The 20016-nt window shown below is 40.1% G+C and overlaps 1 protein-coding gene across 1 annotated transcript in view; it reads right to left on the bottom strand.

The window, feature by feature from the left end:
• ric1 (RIC1 homolog, RAB6A GEF complex partner 1) overlaps window positions 1–20016 on the bottom strand; it is a 162658-nt gene that overhangs the window by 40287 nt on the left and 102355 nt on the right. Inside the window, exons 11-15 of the mRNA XM_048528358.2 lie at window positions 19479–19628; window positions 16773–16976; window positions 14766–14804; window positions 14562–14672; window positions 9017–9106 (exon numbers count right to left, since the gene is read on the bottom strand). Coding sequence (XP_048384315.1) covers window positions 9017–9106; window positions 14562–14672; window positions 14766–14804; window positions 16773–16976; window positions 19479–19628 — 594 coding nt within the window. The remainder of the gene's footprint in view (window positions 1–9016; window positions 9107–14561; window positions 14673–14765; window positions 14805–16772; window positions 16977–19478; window positions 19629–20016) is intronic.

Here is a 20016-nt window from a genome sequence, read left to right as displayed (position 1 = left end):
GAAGGCAGACAGTTGGGATAAAAGGCTCTTTTTCGTAATGGCAACTGGTGACAAGTGGTGTCCCGCACGGTTCAGTGTCGGGGCCGCAGCTGTTCACCTTATATATTAATGCTCTGGATGAAGGGACTGGTGGCATTCTGGCGAAGTTTGCCGATGATACGAAGTTAGGTGGACAGGCAGGTAGTACTGAGGAGGTGGGGAGGCTGCAGAAAGATTTAGACAGTTTAGGAGAGTGGTCCAGGAAATGGCTGATGAAATTCAACTTGAGCAAACGCAAGGTCTTGCACTTTTGGAAAAAAGAATACAGGCATGGACTATTTTCTAAACAGTGAGAAAATTCATAAAGCTGAAGTACAAAGGGATCTAAACATTAACTTTCAGGTTGAGTCTATGATTAAGAAAGCAAATGTAACGTTGTCATTTATGGATGTGAGTTTGCTCACTGAGCTGGAAGGTTAGTTTTCAGACGTTTCGTCACCACTCTAGGTAACATCATCAGTGAGCCTCCGACGAAGCGCTGGTGTTATGTCTCGCTTTCTATTTATTAATAAATAGAAAGCGGGACATAACACCAGCGCTTTGTCAGAGGCTCACTGATGACGTTACCTAGAATGGTGACGAAACGTCTGAAAACTAACCTTCCAGCTCAGCGAGCAAACTCACATCCAGAACCTCAACCTGAGCTACAAATCTTCAAAACTTGTTGTCATTTATCTCAAGAGGGTTGGAACATAAAAGCAGTGATGTGTTTCTAAGACTTTGTAAAGCTCTAGTTAGGCCCCATTTAGAACACCGTGTCCAATTTTGGGCCCCACATCTCAGGAAGGACATACTGGCACTGGAGCGTGTCCAGCGGAGATTCACACGGATGATCCCTGGAATGGCAGGCCTAACATACGATGAATGGCTGAGGATCCTGGGATTGTATTCATTAGAGTTTAGAAGGTTGAGGGGAGATCGAATAGAAACTTACAAGATAATGCATGGCTTAGAAAGGGTGGACGCTGGGAAGCTGTTTCCGTTAGGCGGGGAGACTAGGACCCATGGGCACAATCTTAGAATTAGAGGGGGTCAATTTAGAACAGAAATGAAGAGACATTTCTTCAGCCAGAGAGTGGTGGGCCTGTGGAATTCATTGCCACGGAGTGCAGTGGAGGCCGGGTCGTTAAAAGTCTTCAAGGCAGTGATTGATCATTTCTTGATCTCGCAAGGAATTAAGAGCTACGGGGAGAGTGCGGGTAAGTGGAGTTAAAATGCCCATCAGCCATGATTAAATGGCAGAGTGGACTCGATGGGCCAAATGGCCTTACTTCCACTCCTATGTCTTACGGGCCTAGGTTTTTGGCATGAACTAGATTTGATTTTCTAAAGCACTATTTATTTTCTATACTCAAGAGGAAGAGGGAGGTATCTAGCTTGTTGCAGGCATCTAAAAAGGTCTGAAACAACCACGCTCTCACCTATGGCAAGGTGCTAGTGAAAACCAAACCCAAGGCTGTTGCCTTGTTTCTTATTTTGCAACCTAAAGGCGAGTTCATCTGATGCAAGTATCAAATCTAGATTTGTTCAGGAGTTACACAGTTTTCTGTACATCATACAATTCTGTTTCTGTTTTGCTTTGATTCTTTGTCATTAGCAGTCCAAGCTTCCGTTTTCCTATTTATATTTCCAAATAAAATGTACGTAGTCCTTACAACATGCATTTTAAAAAGACAGGCATTAACATGCAGGCATTATCTTGCAGCATTTCAGGCTGCAAGCAATGAAATCAGTTAAGTTTATCTACTAGGAGATGAGGTAGAAGTAAAAAGAAAATTTAAAAAAAAAAGGATGGCTGTAGTTATTGTGAAGGTCAATCATCTCAACCATGGGACATCACTAGGATATAGCAAGACCCAGACAGCATGCAGGCTTGGGCCGATCACTGGCAAGTAACAGAAACCTCACAAATTCCTTGTATTGACCATCTCCCCCTTGACATTCAAATGGCATTACCATTGCTGAATTCCCCACCGTCAACTCACAAGGGGAATTACCACTGACCAGAAACTTAACTTTTTAAACAAATGGGAATACAACAGTAGATCAGAGACTGGGAATTCCGGGCACATACATCTCAATTCTCCAATGTCTGCCCATCATCTTCAGGGCATAATATGGGAACACGATGGAATACTCTCCACTTGTCCGAATGAGTGCAGCTCCAACAAATCAAGCAGTTCAGCACTAATCTGGAAAAGCTGCCTATTTGGAATAGCATCCCATCCACTGCTTTCAACATTCAATCACTCTCCCACCAATGCACACCAGCAGCAGTGTATACCATATTAAAGATGCACTGCAACAGCACCTTTCAAATTTGTGACCTCTATTACCTCGAAGGATCTGGAGAAAAGATGAATGAGAACACCAGTGTGTAAGCTACACACCATCTTGAATTGGTATAACCAAGTCACCATCCCTTCACTGTTGTTGGGTCAAAATTGTGGAACTTCCTTTCCAACACACTGATTTCAGCAATGAAAAATGGTGACTCAGCATCACTTGAGGGCAATTGGGATTGGAAACAAGTGCTGGCTTAGTCAGCAACCCACGTCTTGTATTTCTTCTTGGAGTTCATTTGGATTATCAACTGCCAAGCTCTTCTTGAATATTCGGTTCGCAGACCACAAACAATTAACTGATCATTGTACGAATTGAGCAGAAGGCCAATGATCGAAAGTGATAGCCAAAACCCCTGTATTCTTCAAAGTTGAGATATTCTCCTGCAACCTTTATCGCCCACATCAGTTCAGACACTCCCACTGGCGAGCTGGAAGCTGGAACGCATGCAAAAATATCTAATTTTTAAGATTTATGCAAACAGAAACCCAGCCTTTGAAAGAAAGTGCAGATTTGCATTTACATTGCTTTTATTGCAATGGTGACCACAATTCAAAGTACTGGCAACGTGGGTACACCAAGCCCCAACAATTTTTCAGTAACGGTGTTGAAAGATGAAAATTAGTCAGGTTGCCAGGGACAGGTCTTGTGTTCCTGTGAAATTGTGGCATGGGATCTTTCACACGCATTCAAAACATCAGACTGGACCCAGTTAGCGTCTCATCGAAAAGCCTAAAAAGTAAACAATGATTCCAATTGTGACTTAGAAGGAACTAAAGAGCTGTAGACATTGATACTATTTCAACCACTCATTTTAAACAATCCCACCATCCCAGGGTGAACCTCTATTGCACTCCCTCAATGACAGTGCTTCCCAAATCTTTCCCATATGGGGCTCCATTTAAGGTCTGAAAAGTGTTGCAACCTCTCAATGGTAGCCAAGTCAGGAGAAGTGGTCTGAGAGAGAAGAGAGGGCTGTTGGCCGAGAGCACAATTGTTATAGATACAGGTAGAAAGGGATCTCTGGCCCACAGGTAGGGAAGCTACCACTGTACCACTGTCAGTTAGAGCTGCCACAGTGGTTGTGACCCCACTAAGGATTCTAATTCCCATATCAGGAAACTCTGTTCTATGGCAAGTACATTGCTCCTTAGATAAGGAGACCAAAACTGCACACACTTTTCTAAGTGTGGTGTCATCAAAGAGCTTTACAATTGCAGGAAGCTATCTTCACATCTGTACTCAAATTCCGCAAAGGTCAGTGCCTATGACTGAGCAGCACAAAATACCAGACGGCTGCCCATGATTAATGCAGCAGAACGTGGCTGACAGTAGTTGGAGCGCTTGGGAAAAATACTATAGTCTTCACAAGTAGAACAATAGAGCAGACTCAATGTTACTGAACTGAGATACATTATGCAGCTGCAGTTATTTCCGCACAAAACACTAATTAGTGCTCGAAGTACTTAATCTGTTACAATAGTAAGAATCGATTTTAGATACAATTCTTCAGTTAATCATAGATATAGATTCTGAAGTAGTAATAGATTCACCAATCACTGACAGCATTAGGGGAAAAGATTCAAATAAAAATTATGACAGCTACTTAGTCTCAGACAGTAAAAGCCACCCCCATATCATTAAAGTGAGAAATAAACAACATTGCAATTGAATCTCTGGTACAACAATGTGGATTGAATGAACATAAGGCACCCAAGGATAAAGATAGAGGTGTCTAATATATATGGTAAGATACAACTTGTTAGCTAAAGAATTCTAACATTAGGAGTAGCCATATAACTTTGTTGGAACTAATAGTTTAGCAATTAGCAAAAATCAATATTCTTTTGTACTTCCTGTAATTAGATTAATAAGGAATTTAAAAAGTCCAGGAGTGATTGGCAAGTATCCAGTTATCTGGCAGTTCACAGGGTCCAAGAATGTACTTGAAGCTATGCTCAGGGTGGCACGGTGGCACACTGGTTAGCACTGCTGCCTCACAGCAGCAAGGAACTGAGTTCAATTCCACCCCAGGCAACTAGCCGTGCGAAGTTTGCACATTCTCCCCGCGCTTGCATGGGTTTGCTCTGGGTGCTTCAGTTTCTTCCCGAGGTGCAAGATCTGCAGGTTAGGCGGATTGGCCATGCTAAAACTTCCTGCAGTTTTCAGGAATGCCTAGATTAGGTGGGTGGTAGGGGGATGAGTCTGGGTGTGATGCTCTGCGAATCATTGTGGATTCACTGGGCCAAAGGGCCAGTTTCCACGCCAAAGGGATTCTATGATGACATATCTATGAATAAGGTATCCACTGAGAAGCCTCAAGAAGGGAGATTAGTGTTTCTGGGAAACATCGTGAAATAAATTGCCAAATGCTTCATTCGGGTTGAGGACTATTAACAGTTAAACTGTGTCAAATAAATTGCTGAGGCAAGCTTGAACTGTATAAGATGCTGTACCAGAGATCCAATTGCAAAGGGATAACTCAGCTCTGTCGACTGATAGTAAACGAAGTGGATGAACTTTAAGTTTAAACTATACAAATTAAGACAAAACTTTGTGCACCTTATTGCTCTGGGAGAAATAAAGCTGTACTGAAAATAAAGTTGCAATAAAAGTTACTTGAAACCACCCCGCAACTCGGATCCTCACTGGAAAATATGAGATCTAACAGTCACCATTTGCTTTTCTAAATGCTTGCTACACACATTTAGCTTTTGGTAACTCATGAACATCCAGGTCTCTTTACACACCTGTATTTCCCAAACCGTCAGCACTTTTGAGGCAGAATGAGTACCTTCACACTTATTTACATAACATTACAAATGTCATATTTTAGCTGATTCATTTAGCTTGCTCAAGCCCTCTTGAAGCCTCCTTGCATCTTCTACACACCTACATTCCAACCAGTTCTGTCATCAGCAAATTTTGGAAACAGGGGCTTCTCCTTTAATGTGTGCTCCAGCAACACAAATTGGCTACAATGCAATTAACTAATAGGGAATGGTATTTGTAAAACGCAAACTTTGTGTTGGCTATACTGCGATCCCCCCACTGTTTAGTAATAATAGAGAACTGCAACAAGAAAGCAGGAACACAACTGTGACAGAACATAAGAACATAATATTCTTGTTGTATTATTTTGAAAAGTCACATCAAGATCATCACACAGGAGTCTGGATAATTTGCCTATCATGTAACAAATTTCAACCTTTCAAGTTCACAATCTATTGGAAAATGAGTTAGATTGATAAAAGTATAGAATTGAGTCTCAGTCTAAATTAGGCAATAGGTTTCTCAAAGTATGAGAAACCACTTGAGGAAATAAGTGATCCTCAATGCCCAGTCGATAAGGGATGGTGACAGGTTCACACTGTTATTGACAACATAGTGTAACTGCATATTGGGAAGTTTTGCTGTTGACTGGGAGATGCTGCCAATGAGCAGGTGATATGATTACCAGTGACTAAGTGTTGTCGATGCTTCTGACAGGTAAATGGTCTTATCCATGAATACAGTTAGTCGCTGGCATCTGGGCAATGTTGTTGGCAGGTGGCTTGATATTGTTTCTAATTAGGCTTTGCTGATGCTGGTGTTCAGGATTCTCTCCGATGACTAAGTGATGCTCCGTGACTGATTTTTGCTTTTGGGATTTGATGCTGCTGAATTGTGTTGAGGTTGAGCACTGGGTGATATTATTGCAGGAAATGCTGGATACTGCTAGTGATCTTATGTTTCTGTTGGAAGCTGGATGCTATTGTGACCATAGATTTTATTTTGCTGTCGAAAGGATTGTGTCTGCGGTAGTTCAGACTGACTGCTGGCAGTAGCAGGATGTAGCTGAGGGCTTGCTATTCGTGATCATGATTGGGTGAAGATGAGAATCATTGAAGTGTGGGTGCGAATGTACAGTGCATTGGTGAAGAAGAGGCAAATCTATGGCTGCAATAACAAAGAATCTGTAAACCTGCTAATTATTGTTTGGTTCTTCAAACTGCGATGTTTTTAGCAGCAACCTGAACACTGGCGTTTTACTAAATTGTCTCACTTCAACTGATGTTGCATGACGAAGGATGCTGCAGGTTGCAGAGAGACATAGATAAGCTGCAGAGCTGGGCTGAGAGGTGGCAAATGGAGTATAATATAAACGGAGCAGACAAGTGTGAGGTGATGCACTTTGGTAGGAGTAACCAGAAGGCAAAGTACTGGGCTAATGGTAAGATTCTTAGCAGTGTAGATGAGCAGAGAGATCTCGGTGTCCATGTACACAGGTCCTTGAAAGGTGCCACCCAGGTTGACAGGGCTGTTAAGGCGGGATACAGTGTTTTAGCTCTTATTAATAGAGGGATCGAGTTCCGGAACCAAGAGGTTATGGTGAAGCTGTACAAAACTCTGGTGCGGCCGCACTTGGAGTATTGCGTACAGTTCTGGTCACCGCATTATAAGAAGGATGTGGAAGCTTTGGAAAGGGTGCAGAGGAGATTTACTAGGATGTTGCCTGGTATGGAGGGAAGGTCTTACGAGGAAAGGCTGAGGGACTTGAGGCTGTTTTCATTAGAGAAGGTGGTTGAGAGGTGACTTAATTGAAACATAATCAGAGGGTTAGATAGGGTGGATAGGGAGAGCCTTTTTCCTGGGATGGTGACGGCGAGCACGAGGAGGCATAGCTTTAAATTAAGGGGTGAAAGATGTAGGACAGATGTCAGAGGTAGTTTCTTTACTCAGAGAGTAGTAAGGGAATGGAACGCTTTGCCTGCAACGGTAGTAGATTCGCCAACTTTAGGTACATTTAAGTCGCCATTGGATAAGCATATGGACATACATGGAATAGCGTAGGTTAGATGGGCTCGAGATCGGTATGACAGGTCGGCACAACAGAGGGCCGAAGGGCCTGTAATGTGCGGTTATGTTCTATGTTCTATGATGCTACTTGCAACGGGATGATGCCAGTGTTGACGACCGGAAGCAGCTAATGCTGATGACTGGCACCAATTCTTACAGAAGAGCAGTGAGGAAGAATTTTGAGTGATTTTGAATGCTACTTTTTTGGTGGTCTGCCCCTAACCCCGCTTTACCCACATGCCCAGTAATTTATATAACGCGATTTTCTATAACACCATGTTGCGCTTGAACCCAACTATCGCATTATAGCATAACCCCTTGTATAACTATTGAACCTCACAAATTGCTAACATAGATTGTGAATAGTCTAAAAGAAAACAAAATTTTTTTTTGGTATTTCAAATTATGGACTGAAACAGGAAAAGGACTGTTTAAAAGCCAATAATTGTGTGAAAGGATTAATGTACTTTTTAAAAGCAAGTTACCTTACACTACTTCTAAATGCTGTTTACGTTATTGTTTCTTCAAGCAGAGTGGACAAGCTAGTGCATATGAGCAGCAGTCTGCAGCTTGTACAAATGGAGATTCCGCCAGCAATAGCAACAAGTAATGGGTTAATCTGTGGAATGATGATGAGTTGACCCTGACAAAGGCTGCCTGCCTGCCAATAACTGTGCGATTGGCTTTCATGTAGCTGAACAGTTTGAGTGTGCACATATGGTCTGAAGCTGTTAAACCTCTAAAAAGGGAGGCACTGTCTTTTTCTATGCAGTAAAAAGCAAATGTAACTTGAAGAATGCCAGTTTATTTCCCTGCATCAACTGCTAAAAGCTGTAGCTTTGAGCCAGTAAATCAAAGACTAAGTTCTGAACCAGTTCCTTTGTGCTTCCTGCAAGCAAGTGAAAACACCCGAAGAAAGATGGAGGAGCAGCAAGTCCTGACAAGCAAAAAGTATAATAACAAAGACTTTCATTACTTGCTGCTAAAATCTATTTATTTGGTCCATGGGCTCTGCCAACATAAACTCAAATTCGGGAAACTTGCGTACTTTTATAAAATCTGATTTTTGTGATGACTCCAGGAATAGCAGGTTTTGGTATCCAGTGTGCTGCCCTGGTGAGGTATAACAAACAAAGTGCTACAGAAACTCTGATACCATCTCTGAAGAGAGAGACAGAGCCAGAGACACAAGTTAGATACCTTCAGAATGGATTTGCATTGCAACATCCTTGTGAATAACGTATTCAGGACATGCGCAGATCACATCGTCTCGAAGATATTATTGAAGCTGGATTGCAAAAATTTGATATTGTGTTGGTTCCCAGTCTTGTTCAGCCATTAGATATCTCTTTAAACAAGCCATTGAAGGACAACCTTATCTTAAAAAGTATTCCACTTTTTCCTAAGTGGAGAGAAGACATTCACCAAGAGAGGCAACAGACAAAATGTTTAAAACTATGTGAACGGGTCAGAGGGGCTTGCGAAAAGTCTCCTACTGACAATCCTGTGATCGGCCGACATATCAACTTAAACATTTAAGCAGTGAGACATGACAGGGGGTAGATTCTAACTCTCAAAAAATACTGTGTGTATAAGTTTACCCCTTTTTGGTTCAGCTTCAGTCCCCCTTTTACATGAGAATGTACAGCAATTTTACTGTAAACACTAAATTAGACTATATTTTTGCCTCAAGAACTGGAAAATATGGTGCTACAAAATCAATTTGCTGTTACGTTTTATTGCAATTTACAATCTATTTAAAGCTGGGCATGCCAGGCAAGAGCTCTTCACTTACCTCATCCTGTTGGTCGATCAAATTATAACATGCCAAAATAATAAAGTCATTCCACCACGCAAGACCACCAGTCACAGCCATATTCTGTTCCTAAAAATAGGTACGTATGGATTAGAAAATGCCACCAGAATAATTTATTTTCCAAATATTACTGCTACCTAGATCAAACACAAATTATGTTTCCTTAATTACATGGTGAGCAGAGCGTTTTGTTTTAACACTGTTGAGCTAACAGCACTTGTTAACTTTTGGCTGAATTCCACAAATATCAAAATCACCAAAAAGGAATTTTTGTGGTTTAAAACTATTTGTTCATAAAAAGCTTGGAAGAAATGAAATAGTAACAGACAGCAAAAAGTCTACTGTTTATAAAATTTACAAATTCAAACACACTTAAGCCACTGGACACTTTCCAATGTACAAAGCACAAATAAATCTCAATCATCAAATCAACCATAATTCCAAAGAATAAGGAATGCAATTTCAACAGACAAAACAAAAAGTTACTGTAGGGTAAAAGGATGATCTAAACAGGTAAATAAGAGAGTAGCTACCAAATAAGGGGAAAAAAGGAATCTCAATGATTACTGATGAAGAGAGACGCACCTGCAGCTTAAACCAGTTATGAGGAGTTAATGGGGACAGACATGAACAAAAACAAAACAAGAAAACAGTAGATATCTGCAATCCCTGTAACAGGGAATCAACAAAAAAAATGTATCTATATAAAACAAAGATACTATATATTCACCTGTCAAGTTGAGAGACTATTTTCACAACCTGCACACCGTTGGGATAATGAGGCAATCAATACAATAATCAAATGAGTCAACAAACTCAAATAATCAAAAGACAGAGGCTGATATGGTTCAGGTGCTATGACTGAATTTTTAAAAATTGCCTGTCACATATAATGCTAGGAAATCCTACATCATTTAAAAGAAAGCTGATGTTACCGATCTTACCTGACTCACCTGCAAAATATTATTCATACCGATGGTAGTGGGATACCTTTGCCTTTAGATTTACGCCATAGCAATCTACAGAGAAACTGGTAACTGCTTCAAGAAAACCACAAATGCTGCTTTTTGACAGTTAGAGACACTTATGCTTTTAAACCTCAGTGCCACATCAACCCCACATCCTTTTTCCTTCTTACAGATGGCAATCTAACAAAGAGGTGAAAGTTGCACCAAGTTCAGTCTTGTTGGAGGTCTTGAATCTGTCTAATTACTGCTCATCACATTTTTAACTTCATCTAACTTCATAAAGACTGATTGCAGGGCTCTTGTGGTGCAGCAAGGATAGGAATAAGGACAAAATCTTATCTCTTTCCTTAATCAAATTATCCCTGCTTAAAATGAAGAATGCATTTGGTCTCAATCCCACATGCAGGATCATTTTAGATTGAATACAGTACGGAACTTCAACTAAACGTGTGTGGAGTTTGCACATTCTTCCCATGTCTGCATGGGTTTCCTCCGGGTGCTCCAGTTTCCTCCCACAGTTCAAAGATGTGTAGGTTAGGTGGATTAGCCACGCTGAATTGCCCACAGGTGTCCAAGGATGTTTAGGTTAGGTGGGTTAGGCATGGGAAATGCAGGGGTAGGGGAATGCATCTGGATGGGATGCTACTCAAAAGGGGCAGTGTGGACTAGTTGAGCAGAATGGCCTGCATTCTGCTCCCAAACTGTAGGAATTCTATGATTCTAAATTTAAATTTGATCTGAAACAAAAAGTCTTTAAAGGAATTACAGTTAAAAGCTTCCATACTTTCTTGTGGGGAATAAGACTGATCTGACAGCCTGCAAAAAGATTATTGCTTCTTCCCTGGCTGGATCCATTTTCATACTACCCAACATGGTCTGACAGGCTGGCACAAAAATATGATGATGAGGAAGGATCACCTGCAATTCAGTGTTTCATTGTTCTGAATTCCGCATTGACATGCAAAGATCTACCTGTCACGTCAGGACAGTAAGAAGTTGCATTCCCACATCGGAATCAAAAAATGGGTGTGGTAGCAGCCCGTCATAAATATGGCACTGCCTAGATATAATCACCATATGATTTCTAAAGACATCCCTATCATCTCAGCAGCCACATTCACCCTTTTCCCCACCTGAAGCACAGCTAGGAGTCAGAAGGAAGCAGCTGATGCACCACATCATACCACACCACACCAGCTGTCGCTTTGAAAAATTAAGTACTATGAAACATAGGTAGGGTAGACAGTGCATGCGCCCCTCATTCCTTTTTTCAAAATCTTTCTCCTCTCACCTTAACAATGTGCCCCGAGCCTCGAAGTCCTCTACACTAAGGAAAAGTCACCTGCCATGTGCCTTATTTATACCCCTCAACAAGGTCACCACTTGTGATCAGATAATGGGACTGCAGAAGCTGCAGAATCCAAGATAACAAAGTGTGGAGCTAGAAGAACACAGCAGGCCAAGCAAAATCTTAGGAGGACAAAATCTGACGATTCGGGCCAAGACCCTTCATCAGAAAATCACCTTTTTCTGAAGGGTCTAGGACCGAAACATCATCTTTTGTGCTAAGATGCTGCTTGGCCTGCTGTGTTCATCCAGCTTCACACTTTGTTATCAAGGTCACCACTTGATCGCCTATACTCTAGTGCAAAATGTCCCAGTCTATCAAGTGATAATGAAAACCCTGCAGTCCCAGCAACATTCTATTAAATCTCTTGAGGCCTCTCCAGTTTAATAATATCCTATGACAGGGAGAATAGAATGAACAAACTACTCCAGATGAGGCTTCACCAAAATCCTGTACAACCTCAATGTGACTTCCCAACTCCTCCTATATTCAAATGGTAGGAGCAATGAAGGCAAGCATGCTAAACATCTTCTTAGCCACCCCATCTATGTGTGATGCAAACTTCAAAGAATCATGCCCTGCACCCCTAGGTCATTCTGTTCTACAACAGTGTCAGATATTCTGTTCACGCTGAGAGTTGGCTCCGAGGCAGCTGGATCAGTGTCAAAGACTTTCTATATGTAAATAGAGTGAACTGGTGATGGGATACCAGGCTCTGTGGAGTTATTTTAGTAGCAATGAAAGAAAAACATGCTCCTGAAGAAATTTGCTCGAAACGGTTGTCTTTGAGTTGAGGTAAGCATTTCTGGCATCATGCTGTTATTTGGGAAGCTTGACTCGTTCGATCTTGCCATCAAAGACTGGGTCCAGTATGTGGAAAGATTACATTATTTTTTCTGGGCAAATGATATTGGGGCAGATGAAGAAAAATGACTAATTTGCCTGATAGCTTTTGCTGTTATTGGAACTCTAACGTTCCCTGATGCACCAGATACTAAAATCTTTCAAGAGTTGTTGGATTTAGTTAAGGAATATTACAACTCCAAGCCTCCTCTAATTCTGAGGCGTTATCAGTTTTAGTTGGCAGTTCAACAAGTAAGGGAATCCGTATCAGGATTTCTGACCAGGTTCAGATGACTGGAAGAGGTAAATGACTTTGGTTTAACTCTTAATGAGATGCTAGAGACCATTTGATATGTGGGATTAATGATGTAACCGTGCAAAAAGCACTTCCTACCTAAAGTCCAACTGGACTTCAAACTGGCACTGAAACTGGCTTTGTCGTTGGAAAAAGCAGCAAGTGGAGCGTCTACCTTTTCACTGCAAAGAAACGGCAGCCAACGAAGACCCCTCCCACCTTGGTCATAATCTCTTTCAACCTCTTCCGTCGGGCAAGAGATACAAAAGCTTAATACACATACCAACTTCAAGAATAACTTTTTCCCTGCTGTTATTAGACTTCTGAATGGACCTCTCAAATTACAAATGTAATGTTGGTTTTGCTTTCTGTGCACCTTCTTTGCAGATGTCACTTTGTATTGTACTCTCTGCTCAATCACCCTATGATCTCTGCCTGTTTTGCATGCAGACCTTTTCACCGTACCTAGGTACATGTCACAATAATAAATCAAATCAAATAGGAGTTGCAGAGAATCAGAGATCCTTGCCAGACCAACTCAGCTTGGGAAACACCATTTGAGTGAAGGCAATGGCATAGCCTAACTCAGGACACATCCTGAGCTGAGGGACTCTAAGTCACATCACAGCAAAACCCCAAAACAAAGCCAAGCCTTGGCCAAATGTTTAAAATTTTCTTCAGGATCTTGGACAGCAAGTCATCAAAGTTGCTGCCAGAATGTGGTTTAGAGACAGCTAAAGAATCCCACTAGACCTAAACTGAGTAAGAGAATGCATAGGCCAATATCCAGGACAGTACACACCCTGGAATATTCACCTTTATGGGTAAAAGGCATGGTTGACACGAGGTCAGATCCAGTGACATATGAAGTTCAGGGAGATGCCACGGTCTTGAAGAAACAAGTGAATCAGATGAAAACTGCAGACACACAAGTGGCACGACAGATCCTTGACAGCCTTTCCAACTGTCCCAGAACTGTGGGTTTTCCCTCTCCATCAAGCATTGACGATACCTTGGAATCTGAGATGGACATAGGGGATGTTGCTACCTTGACACCACTGCCATCTGAAGAGACGGAATTTCTTCAGAGACACTCCATGAGCAAGAGGCACCTACTGTGCGTTACACACCATCCACATCAGAGACAGACTTGTTGGAACCTGACCTGGTGCTGAAACAGCCCAGGAGAAGCTACAAAAGAGAAAAAATAACAGCCTGTGTCCTCAAGATCAGAAGGAGAGTGATGTTGTGATTGTAATGAAGTCAGCGAGGTGGATCTCAGAATAGGAGTTCTCTAATTTGGGACTGTTAATCTGGTTTAATCAGGGATCCTGGCCTGGCAATATAAGAACAGGAGGAAGACCTGGCTCTGAGGGAGCTGGATCAGTGTCAAAGACTCTCTACATGTATATAAAGGGTGACTTGATGGTCAGATACCAGTCTCTGTGGAGTTATTTAAATTTGAAAATGGAAAAGCAATATTTCATTGCAGTCAGGAGTCGTCTACTAGGATTGGAGAACAAATTGTGGTGAGTGAAGGGTTCTAGCACTTCATTAGATGTGAATGATAAAGCATGAAGACCCAAGAAAACATTCCTTGCTTCAATGAACACACAAAATTTCCAAAACATTTTAAAATAAATACATCAAATCTGTCATAACATTGGATGACCGATCAGTACTGGGATCAGAAGAGTCAGGGATTAATACTTCAGGTTTGATCCCAAACTGTGCTAAATTACCCATTCTTAGTTGGCCCTCACCATTGCTGAATTAATGGGTTTAAAGTTTGCCAAGATCTTTGCTCCTGTAGGCAGGCATGTCAGGCAGAGACAAGTTTGCATTCAATTGCACTGTAACAATGGTCAAACTGCCAGCTGACAACGATAAGACAGACTCCTCTAATGAAAAACAGCCACTGGTAAATATTAGGATACCTGTAAATCTATATTTCAACATGCATTTAACACTAGTGTGTGTGGGAGGAGGAAGAAAAACCAAAAGATGAAAAACAAAAGCATTAACATAAATGAACAGTAATTCTAATACTCAATTAAGTCAACTGCCTACCTGGGTAATATTTCCAAAAAGCTTCCATTTCCTCGTAAACAAAGCATAGTGTGCAATTCCATATCTGCCTGCTACTGCAACACACTGACCCAGCTGGTCTATTGCCGCAAACTGAAGAAATAATAAATTATGAATGAAATCTCACTAGTTAATTTGATGTTTTTTAATTTCACAATTTACTTACTGGGATTAAAAAAAACTCACCTTTATTGGCCAGTTACTTTCTAGATAGGTACTATGGATCTACAGACAGAAACAAATAAGTTACTTAATCCTTGATGTTTAAAAGTAGAATTGACATTTAACTGCATTTAGTACTACAGGAAACATTTTATTAACTGACACCTATGGGACCAGGAGTGTGCTGGTCAAATATTCCAGATAGTCAAGAGGTACACATAGCTGTCGTAAACCCTGAACAAGCAAAGCTTCAAGTCCTTACATCCCTCAAAAAAAATCTATGTAAAAACACCAAAACACCTCCTAAAAGCAATCTAAAAACACACAATAATAGAAATGTTATGCAGGGGTACACATACGCTTATACTTTAAATAAAGTACAAGTACTCAGACATCATGGTAGATTGTGGTAGTTGAAGTACGTAACTTTTGTCTGCTTATCAAGACTGCTGGGTAAAACAAAATTTGGTATTTCTCCCCCCTCACAGCTCCCAAGTTGGCATCCAAATTCAGTGACAACAGAAAAATAGGTGGCAGGTTATGAGGACATTAGGAATCTGTAACAGGCCATGAATAGGTTGAGTGAGTAGGCAGAAACTTGTCAGATAGACTTTAATGCAGAAAAGTAAGCACTCATGCACTTTGCTGGGAAGAATCAAAAGGCAGATTATTTAAACAGAGAAAGATTCCAAAATTCAGCACAAAGATCTAGATACTCCTGTGCACGGACCCCAAAAGGTTAGCATGCAAACGCATTAAGTAATTAACAAAACAGAACATTTCCTTCACTGCTTGGGGGTTAGACTTTTTAAAAAGTAGTGAAGTCTTGTTACTACTGCACAGGGTATAGGAGAGGTTGCACCTGGAATACTGTGCCCAGATTTAGTCTCCATGTATGAGAATGAACGCTCTTGCATTCAAGAGAGTTCAAAAGAAAGTTACTTGCGATGAAAGGATTGACTTATCAAAGAGGTGAGACCCTTATTCATTACTGCTTAGAAGAATGAGGGGTGATCTGATTGAAGCACACAAGATTCTGAAGGGCTTGACAAGGTAGATGTTGAGAAAATGATTCCATTAGTGGAGGAATTTGAACTAGGGGACATAGTTAATGAATAAGGGAGCACTCATTTAAAAAAAACTGTTCATCAAAAAAATGTGTTTTCCCAGAGGGTAGTGAATGCTTGGAATTCTCTAAACCAGAGGGTTGTGGAGGCTTGACCAAGAGATTGTAGAAAGATTTTCAAAATTGATTTTGAAATATGGCGAGATGAGAGCTATGATGAGCTGGAACAAAAGAATAATTCAAGCTTGGGGCACATCAGCCATGATCTTTTTGAATGGCGAGGCAGGTTTGAGGAGTTGAATGGCCTACTCCTATTTATCATTTCCCTGACAATCAGGTTGTTCTCCTCCTGCAGGAGGAGTCAATGTAGGGATACAAAGAAAATGAGCTCATAGTCTAAGGATAAATAAGATATGAAGACCATTGTGTGGCCCATCTGCCTGAACTTAGTAAAAACGCTATTATGAAAGGTATTCATAACTGAGAACAGGCTAAATTGAGAGGGAGTTGCTGTCAAAAATGTTTTGTATTACAACAGATGTTCAAATTCGTACGCTGCATAAAAGCTTTTCCTAGATTAAAACCAGAAAAATGCAAAAATTGTGCAAACGAAAATGAATCTAGTGTACTTCTGGTCAAAATTGTCTGACAGGTTCAACTTCAAGTGGTACTTTAGAACAAAAGTACAATTACAACAATCCCGTCACATTCTACAGACTCTCAATTCAGAGCTAATATTGACTAAACTATCAATTATACAGCTGTCGAATATTTTTAAATGGCAAAACCTTTTAGTGCGTTCAATCATTTATCTGCACTGGTTCCTTTTTTTTTTAAGAATAGTAGCATTTAAGTGTAGTAACAATAAAACATAGAACTGACAGATTCTGTTGAATAATAAATCTTGCAGTGCTATTAACAAATGAAGGAAATACAAGTAGCTGTGTAAAAGCACAAACCATCACCTGTACAACATGCCAGTGCCTGTGTCCTAATAAAGTGCTTAAACCCTGAGGAACTAGAATATCATTATACAGAGGATTCTTTTCCCTGACTGGCTGATGGCCTGAATTTGCTGCTGCGGTACTTGAATTTTGATTTTGCAACGCGTCACCACAGTTCAAATATAGTCGGTCGTCTCCTTGGAGAAGTACTTGTTCTTGGTTATTCTGGTGGAAAGAAAATTGTAACAATTGTTTAATGTCTTAACACTCCATTCAGCAAAATTTTTCCAAATGTAATAAAATACTTTTCCTAACCTACATGAGCACTTCAGATCCTTCAGCAAAAATGAAATTGCAGTCTTTAGGACAGTTTTTTTTAAAAATAGTGAAGTCAAATTAACATTTTCAAATATAGAAATATTTTAGGAAGAGAACTACAACTGATAAAAATTGAAATGTATATTTCCTCAAGATCCTAACAGTTAGCATTAAACAAATTATAACTTGAAGGGTAACAAATCTTTAACTTTATATATGCAAATACAGAGAGGGGAAGAAGTTGTATCAGAGATAACAGGAACTGCAGATGTTGGAGAATCTGAGATAAGGTGTAGGGCTGGATGAACACAGCAGGCCAACACATTCCGGGCCTACGTCAGCCTTCCTGCTCCTATGATGCTGCTTGGCCTGCAGCGTTCATCCAGTTCTACACCTTGTTATAAGGGAAGGAGGTTTATGGCTCTTATAATTAGGAACACGTATTGATAGCAACAGAAATAATTCTAATTAGATGAACAGCAGTAAAAGAATCAGCGTAAAGCTTTGTGAAATTGACATGCAGGCAAGAATCTAACTCTTGGCATGACATCATCTTTGCAAGTTTATTACCATGGCAAAGCAATGAAAGCAACATTCACGACTAAACATTTTATTACAAAAATTTGGAAAATTATGTAAATACAAGTACAATGGGTGCTTTTAAACAGAAAAGAAAGGTTTTGATCTCATCAGGTGATTTTTCTTGGAATGGAAAGCAGAGATCATCAAAACTCTCCAGGCGAGAGGGGGGAGGGAGTGGTAAACTCAATCTCATTAAAAGTTGATGTTTTCTGAATTGCATAAAGCATCAATATGCCTCCCATGGCCCACATGTCAAAAGACTCCATTTCACTTTAGTTGTATCTCTTACTAAAAAAAAAGTGACACATTGCCTAAAAAAGAGGTTCTGAACCTTTTCTCTTCATTAATAGTTTTGCCATGTTTCTCCACTATTTTGTTTTTATTTCAGATTTTCAATATTTCATTTTTACTTGTACATTAATTACTGCCCTGAAAGAGTTAATACATTTTCTACATGGCATTTTTCTACTTGCCCAGAAATACAAATATGTAAAAACTCATTACATAATATGAATAAATTGGAACAATGAGGTACTGAATTGAACAATTATGGTTGAAATCAGCTACAATTATGCAGATCCACCATTCAAACATTATACTTCCTATTTTGTAAGCCTAGACTCAAAGCACCACTCATGCACACAGAAAAGGAAGCAAGCATTTTATTTTACAAAATGCTTTCAACTTTATAGCGTCAAAGTCACAGAGCACAGAAACAGACCGTTTGGTCTAACCATGCTAAACATAATTCCAAACTAAACTAGTTCCACCTGCCTGCTCCTGGCCCACAGCCCTCCAAACCATTTTTTACTCATGCACTTATCTATGTGTCTTTTGGACTTTGGAATTGTACCCACATCCACCACTTCTTCAGGAAATTCATTCCACATGCAAACCACCCTCTATGTAAAACGTTTGCCTCATGTCTTTTTGAAATCGCTCTCCTCCCACCTTAAAAGAGTGGCCCCAGGCTTGTCTTTTCCCTCGGATGGGGGATTTCAACTACCATTAACTCTACCTATACATCTCATTATTTTATAAATTTTTATCAGGTCACCTCTCAACCTCCTATGCTCCAGTGGGAAAAAATGCCCCAGCCTATCTCACTTTTCTTTATAATTCAAACCTTCCATACTTGGCAACATCCTCGTAAATCTTTTCTCAACCCTCTCCAGATTGAAATATCTTTCCTGTAACTGGGTGACCAGAAATGGACAAAGTTTTCCAGAAGAGGCCTCACCAATGTCCTGTAAAACCTCAACATGACTTTCCAACTCCTACACTCAAAAAGACTGAGCAAAGAAGACAAGCGAGCCAAACGTCTTTTTAACCTCCCTATCTATATGTAATGCGATTTCAAAGAATTATGTACCTGGACCCCCAGCTCCCTCTTAAGTAAAGGTGTGGACTGAACAAAACTTCAAATTTCTCAACAGAAAAATGCAAAAATTGAATGTTGGAAATCAAATACAAAAAAATTCACAATTCACATCAGGATAACATAACAATTGAAAACATTTGTTTTGGTATGGTGCTGATAATATTTGCGTGTTATGGTTTATGCAAAAGAAAACCAAATTTTTTAAACAACTAGCCCCCAGTCTGCATGCTAATCCGTATTAGATGGCTTTAATAGCAATATTAAACATCCTGTAAAATGAGCCTACAAAATAAATGTTTAAAACCATGAACAGTTCAGTGCCTGTAATCCCAAATTACATGCTAATAGAGTTCAATCAGAAGGTTGAAGAATAAAATGTGAAATTATTAGTTTGCAATTGGTAAATAAAAATAGTGTTAGGTTTTAAAGTTTAGGTTGCAACCTACCATGCAGGGATTGACTGTTAAAGCACTTTTGATGAATTGGAATTGCAGAATTTCTGCTTGTTGTACTTTGTTTGTGTTTTCCAGGTCACTTCCCACTTGAGTACTATCACCAGAAATCGTCCAAAGGTGATAGCCTTCAGCACCCCAACTCTGTAAATAAGGAGCAACTTCAACAAACTATAAAAGGTGCTAAATAACTACAAAGTTATTTTAGACATCAAATATAAAAAGAACTGGAATTTTTTTCTGTTTTGCTCCAACCAGTGGCTAGACATTCCCTCCAAAAGGAGAAACAGTTCAGATGATATTGCTGATACCAGCTACAAACTGTAACATATAGATCAATATGCCTTTTGGTTTTGTCACTCTCCTTGCAGTGGCTGAGACTGGGTATGATGTAAGGAATCATCATTTAAGAATTCATTCACTACAAATGCATACCACTAGGACATTATCTTTGAATGCAACTTAGTTATTCTGTCACTCAAGTTGTGAAGTAATACCATTGCCCTCGTTTGTTACTCCATTTGTAAAAAAC

Source organism: Stegostoma tigrinum, chromosome 3, assembly GCF_030684315.1.
Source record: "Stegostoma tigrinum isolate sSteTig4 chromosome 3, sSteTig4.hap1, whole genome shotgun sequence".
In the NCBI taxonomy this organism is placed as follows: Eukaryota; Metazoa; Chordata; class Chondrichthyes; order Orectolobiformes; family Stegostomatidae; genus Stegostoma; species Stegostoma tigrinum.
Note: the sequence above shows the minus strand (reverse complement) of the source record. Positions and strands in the feature narration are given on the sequence as shown.